The sequence below is a fragment of the Pterocles gutturalis genome, unplaced genomic scaffold (assembly GCF_000699245.1).
Source record: "Pterocles gutturalis isolate BGI_N339 unplaced genomic scaffold, ASM69924v1 scaffold46659, whole genome shotgun sequence".
Taxonomy (NCBI): Eukaryota; Metazoa; Chordata; class Aves; order Pterocliformes; family Pteroclidae; genus Pterocles; species Pterocles gutturalis.
The window spans coordinates 4233-10929 of record NW_010129813.1 but is presented as its reverse complement, the minus strand read 5'-3'; the positions used below and the strand labels follow the sequence as shown (position 1 = coordinate 10929).

Below are 6697 nucleotides of genomic sequence, written 5' to 3'. Positions count from 1 at the left end.
AGCCCGGCAGCATCGCTCGGTGCAGCCCCACGCCCACCCTCTGGAGAGGACAAAAGGACTCCCTTGGCCCAAACATCCCCTCCTCGCTTGGCCCACACCAGGGAGGATTCTGTGCATGGACAAGAGAAACCTGCCCGTAAGTGACAAAGAGCCTTGGGGTTTGTCCGGCTTCGGCTCAAACACAAAACTTTCTGCCAGCTCTCCCGGGGGCATGGCAGGTCAGGAAAGCTGTCCAGAGCGCCCTGGAAGCCAGCACAGGCGCCTCGCCATCAGGGAGACAGCCCAGGTTCCTCAGGCCCTCCCTGCTCCAGGAACAACACAACAGCCTGAGGTTTGTCTCACTTTTATTTACAGAATTGCACAGCCCGTTTCCCCGTGACACTGGGACATAGCGGGTCCGAGACACTGATCTCCCACATCCATGTCTCCTCTGGGAAGGAGGAGACTCCACGAGTCGCTCTTGGGTTTCGCAGGGGCACATGCAGCAACTCCAATTACTGGCGACTACGATAAAGACAAGGAGGCTGAGAGGGAAGCTGTGGCCGCACAGCAGCGCAGGGCCAGGGACTTCTGCCTTTCACAGTTGTGGATTTGGACCACCAGCGGGTTTCCCGACTGAAACACTGGCTCCATTAAGTCCTTACGAGGGGAAGGCGGTGCGGGAGCGCACATCCTTCATCATCTCCCACAACCAGACGCATCGCAAGACCAAGCTCCTGGGAGGCGGCCAAGGCTGGGAAGGTTAAACTAACCCTCAAATTTTTCTTCACTGGGAATGTCCTGGTGCCATGGGGTTTGTTGCAGAGGGGCTGAAGGAGGGGGTCCCCCGGACAAGGCACGGAGCAGCGGTGCAGGGCTCACTGCCAGGGATGCAGGGGGGGCAGCACCTGTGCAGGAGCTCTGCTGCATGAGCTGGTTTGCAGCAGGATGGTGCCGCTGCGCAGGGAGCAGGGCTGCAGCTGGGATGAAGAAGCTTCTCTACGCTACGAGCTTCCAGGAGCAGCGGTGGCAGAGTCATCCCCGCATGACAGGGGAAAAGGAAGGTGCCCATGGGTATGTGGCAGAAGGGAAGAGCCAGGCAGCGAGGCTGTGGCAGAAGAATTTACCCCATGATCAAATGAGACCCTGATGCTTAGAAGGGACCAGCTGGGGCCAGCCCGTAGCTGGGCAGAGAGGTTGCTGCAAGACGTGCTGGGCTATCACTGAGCTGCATGAGAACCCTGGGACAGGAGACAAGGAGGAGAGCAGACACAGAGCAGCCTCAGGGCTGGAGCAATCCTTCGGGGAGGGACAGGGCATGGCCCCTGCTGCTCATGCCACCAGTGACTTCCAGCCCCGGGTCAGGGAACACAAACGGAAAAGCATCCTGCTTTGCAGCTGGAGAGGAGAGGAATGGCACGTGCTGCTTTGAAATCAAGAAAGTACAGGTCTTATCTAGCAAGGCATTGGATTGATCCACTTGGGTTCAGCAAAGGAACGGAGGGACACAGTGTGTGACTGCCACCACCCTCTGCAAGGACATGGGCACCTGCCTCTTCCCTGCTGTCTACCCTCACCGTGGCGGGAGCAAGAGCCAAGGCTCACGCCAAGCAGCTGCACACACCTCTGGAGCATCAGCGGGGCAGCACCAGCGTCCTTACAGCCCGCTCCACGCACGGGGCTCAGGAAAGCACAGCACCAAGCACAGGCAGTGTCTGGCAGTCTGGGGAAGCCGCAGCGAGGCATGGACTGAAGCCAGAGTCAGGGGAACCCTTGGCAGACTGGGCATCCCAAGACAGAGGGGTTCGCTAGCTGGATGTGCTGGAAATGCAGGTGGAGGAAGGAGGAGGAGGAATGCCAGCGCTGCAGGACGAGGGACCCAGAGCCTCTTCTCTGGGAACCAGCAAAGTTGGGGTGTTTCACTAGAGGACCCATAACAGGCAGGCAGCACTTTCAGGGATGAACTCCTCCAACTGCTGCCGAGGAATGTGCAAATAAAGTGCACAGAGACAGCCGAGACCATCTGTGACCTGCAGAGCACGGCCTGTCCCCTAAGGGATGTCTGTAACCGATTCTACGAGAGGTCCAGCCTCAAGGTGGTGAAAAGGACATCAGCAAACAGAGACTCTAACTCTCACCTTTTGGGGTCAGGAAAGCTCCTTTCTGGATTTTTTAAAAGCAAAAGGCAATCATGGGTTTAGCTAGTACGAGCCATCACTTCCCACCACCCATCTACCTTCGCCAGAGACATCAAGAGCTGAGTGCATCCAAGTCCTGGGGATGAGCCAGGATCTGCAAGGAAAGCATTTTGTGAGATCGCGTCTGCACAGGAAAAGATTTTCTCATTTTGAAACTTATTTTGAAATTCTCAAAATTACAGTACTTTACAATATAAAATGTCTCCATTCAGTACTACATCATTTTACTCCTTCTGGGATTATAATAATTATTAAAAACACACAACTTTCTAGAAAGGACAGAAACACCACAAAAGAGACCAAAGATTAATGGGAAAGGCTGCTGCAGTATTATCAAAACCAATTTAGTGCAAAGGAGAAGAAGACTTCCAAGAACGGTCGATGAGAAGTGTTCTTTATACGCTCATTTGGAGAACAGGCATAGATTTAACCTCTGAATGAGATCAGGCTGCCAGCTTCTATACTGAAGCTTAGAACATCAACACAAAAGGACTGAAACACAATATGCATGGCCATTAAAAAATAATATTATATATAGGGATATATATAGAGAGAGGGGGAGATATTTTCCACGTATGGTATTTAGTTATAGGAAAGTGTCCCTGCAGACAGGCATATTCTGCCATCTGGCTCTTTTGGGTCATTTCACGTGATAAACATCGATTATCTGTCTGTTTGCCATAGTATAAAGTACGTGCTGACCGCACAGTCACTTCGGTTGGGATGATTGCTTTCTAGTGCCTCCACAGTTGCCGCGTTTCCTGCGCACGTGGGGACATCCGACCCTCTTTGCTTCTGCCAGCCCCGACAGGCTGCCCTCAGCCCACAGCCATGCGGCACAGCGGCTGAGGGACGTCTCAGACCGTAGTTTCATCCGCAGTCTTCTTCATGAGCTTGGCGGAGAGGAGGGAGTGGGGCAGGGGGTGAGGGCTCCGTGAGGCTGGGATCATCAAGCGGACTTTCTGGTTGGTCCTTCGCCACTCCGAGTACAGCTGGCAGTGGTAGCGGAACGAAACCTGGCGGGCAATAACGCATGGGTCTGGTTATCGAACCCCCGTCACGCGTGCCGGAGCCCGCAGAGGGCCAGTGCGACGCGGTCACCCATCTGCCCTCTGCGTGCTCTCCGCGTGTCCCTTGTCTATCCACCAGCACCTCCCGGCCAAGGGAGACAGCACGGACCCTGGGGCGCTTTGGGGCACTCCCACATTCCAAGCCTTTGACCAGGAATCAATTAATTCCTGGTGCCACCAGGCTGAGCGCGTCACAGCCAAAGGCGCCTCCTGGGCAGCACCAGGACAGAGACAGTTTGCTCCACTGGGCACCAGGCTGGCGAGATGTGGTGGGGAGGAACCACAGCTTGGCCCTTCAGCCAGCCAGGGGCTGAAGCGAGCACCTCGTCAGCGATAACGAGGGGTTCCCAACAGCAGCAGCCCCCTCCCATCCCCCAGGTCCTGCTGGATCTTCTCCGCCCTTTGCAGAAGCCTCCTCTCCTCATCAGATGGACTCGTTTGTTCCGACAACGCTGCGGCCTGGGAGACTTGCCCACCCGGAGGGAGCCAGGGAAGGATGCAAAGGGTGGTGGGGACCTGAACCTGGCCTGGGGGCAGGAGCTGGCCCTGCAGCTTCAGAGCGGGTAACTTCGGGCTGGGCTTCCCCGCTGGGCTGGGCTCCTTGCTGGGGCCTTCTGCAACCATTAACACCGCTACAGATTGTCTCACAGCTCCTGCTGACTCCTTAGCTTTGAAATTAAACTTTACTAGAATTTATTGAGGAAGGAATAAAACCAGCATTTATTTCCCTCCTATTTATTTTCCTAGAAATTGTGAGCAAGAAAATCAAATACTCATCAAAACCTACTTTTGTAGTTTGTAAAAGTACAGGAGGCATTTAGCTGGCAAGTAGGAAGGACCGGGAAGTATATCTGACAAGGAAAAATCAGAATTCCTATTACTTTGGATAGATCTCAGGCATACGCTATGAGAAATGGAGCTGTGCCCAGTGTTGAGGTAACTTAGCTTATTGATCTGTGCACTCCCCTTTTTCCTGTTCAAGAGGGACAACTGTGGGAATAAAGGTTTGTGCTGATAAACAAGAAGCAAATACATCTCCCAGTCTTCAGAGACAGTGTGTGAATGGGGAGCTAATGCTACAAACCTCAAGGAAAGCTCCTGCTTCACAGGAAGGAGATGCAACCTTGGCCAAGGCTTCTCTCACAATCCTCATGCTGATTACAGCCATCACCACCCACCCGCGGGACTGTCCTTTGTGCCACACAGCCCACGGTGGCATGGAAGAATTGCAGGTGAATACGGTAAATGTGAATAAAGAGGCTTCACTTCATGTCCTTCTCTGTTCAAGGAGATGTGAAGTACAGCAGAAGTAGAGCCCTTTTAGTCAGGACTTGTTATTCCACAAAAAAAACCCAAACCATTTTTCAGCTTCCTCCAGATTTCCAGCTCCTCCAAACCAGTCCTGGAACAGAGAAGATGGAAGCACTTCCTCTGAAGGTTTCCAATTTTAGCTTGGCTTTCTACAGAGATGAACCTTATGCAGCCACACGTCAGAGCGCGTACACGCAGCAGTGGGGACTTTCCCCAGCAGCTCCCGTGCACCGCAGCTGCCGCGGGCTGTGACACCAGCGCCGACCAGGCTCTCGCTGCCAGCACCTGAGTGGGTACGGGAGAGTTGCAAGAAATGTCTTAGCCCCAGAAAAAGCTGTTTCTCTGAGAGATCAGAGCATGAGATGGCCAGGAAATGGGCTGTTGCATTTCTACTGCCCGCAGAACTGCCAGCTTTTTGGGGTCCTGCTATTTCTCCTCCAGCAACTGCATTTCTTCCCTCCCCCAAATGGTGCTTCCCAGCAAGCAGCTGGAAAAGGGCACCAACAGGGCGTGAGCACGTGCAGGGCTTTGAATAGCAGAGCCCAAATGCATATCCACACCCAGAAACCCACCTAGCAACAGAACACAAAAGCACTGAATGGGAAACAGAGTGAAATCCCTGGCCTGGGAGCCTCCAGAGAGAGCAGGGCCAGGGGAGCCCCGAGGCTTGGGGAGCAGCAGGGCAGGAAGCCGCTCCCCAGCCCCGTTGCTGCCCGGGGCTCGGGGCCAGGAGCGCTCACAACATGCTGCACAGCAAACTCGCATTCGCTTTCCTGCTCTTCTGGGCTTGGTCCAAGCTGCAAGCTCCTGGCTGCCTAATTCCAAAAAGAGGAAAAGTGAGGCATCTGCAGGAAGCTCTTTCGCAGCACGGATCAGTTCAACACCCTGACAGTGTCGAGGGCAGGTTCCCACTAACCCCAGTGCCTCCAACGCCGGCAGCACCAGCGGTGGGGCAGGGCAGGCTGGCGTCCCAGCCTCGGCTCAGCGCTGGACTCCAAAAGCCCAGCATGAGAGAGAAGTCAGAGGTCTCCCCAGGGCCAGAGTGTTTCTTGCACACACCCTTCTGTGCTACTGACATCTTAAAAAATATTTAGAAAGAATTTGTTTAGTTGTGGGCCATAGAGACCCCCAGTCTGCACCTCCTTCGGGCATGGCCAACCTGTGCTGGGCAGCACAAAGCACGGAGGTACATGATGGCAGATTATTTAGCAGTCACTCACCAGATTTTATTTTTCTCCTAAACCACCCAAGTACCAACTTTGTGTTTCTTCCTGAAAACAGGAACAGGCACAACAGCTGGAGCACTGCCTGCCCCCAGCACCAGACCTTCCCACCCAGCCTCAGCCACGCTCGGGCACATCTGCGCCCAGGTACCACGGCCCGGGGAACACTGCTCCCGTGTCAGTCTGGAAAGCAGATGATCAGGAAGTGGCTTCTCATTCTCAGCAACAGCTTTAGCAGCTCCCATTTGAAGATAATTAAATGGATGTTCAAGAGAAAGAGCCCCAGGTTTTCTCCCAAGGGGATTCAGAAACAGCTGGCTGCACTGTCACGGTGTGAGCCAGCGCTTCCGTCTCCCTTTCGAACAGAAGCAAGGCCCTGGGCAGCAGACACTTACCAGCGTCCAAAGGACGTAGATTGTAAAAAGTGCTATAGTTAGTGCTATGAGTCCGATGGCCTCCAGTCGGCTGTTGAACTGCAAATGATCCTGGGCTCCGCGCAGACACAGCCAGCCGGAGATCGCCGCCAAAGGAGTAATGAACAGAAAACACACCATGTCGCAGAAAAGGGTCCTCTTCTCATTGCGGGGACCGGGATCCTTCAGCCACTGCAGGAAGGAAGGGAGAAAGGGCATCAGTCAGCAGCGCACAGCACGCTAGCAAAGCAGGACTGCTATGCTGGGAAGCTCTCACATGCTCTCTGTACCTGGTGCGTACACTTAAACCTTCATAAAAATAGAGCTAGAGAGCATCACGTGTATTTTTAACAACCAGCAAGGGAAAGGGAAGAGATAACTGAAGAATATGTGCGGGGGAAGGCAGTAGTAAATCCAGGAGCTGCCTGGGCTCTTCAGTGGAGCACTGAGGAGCAGGCAGCAGCTACCCGGCAGAGGAAGGTTGGTTCAGCGAAGCCTGGTTT

The 6697-nt window shown here is 54.1% G+C and overlaps 1 protein-coding gene across 1 annotated transcript; it reads right to left on the bottom strand.

Moving 5' to 3' along the window:
* Positions 1 to 3034: 3034 nt before the first annotated feature.
* Positions 3035 to 6386, bottom strand: LOC104457848 (E3 ubiquitin-protein ligase MARCH2-like; the record flags this gene model as incomplete). The annotated part of the gene is made up of 2 exons (XM_010080006.1): positions 3035 to 3193; positions 6177 to 6386. Coding segments are annotated over 2 exons (369 nt in total), but the record flags the coding sequence as incomplete, so codon positions are not given.
* Positions 6387 to 6697: the final 311 nt, after the last annotated feature.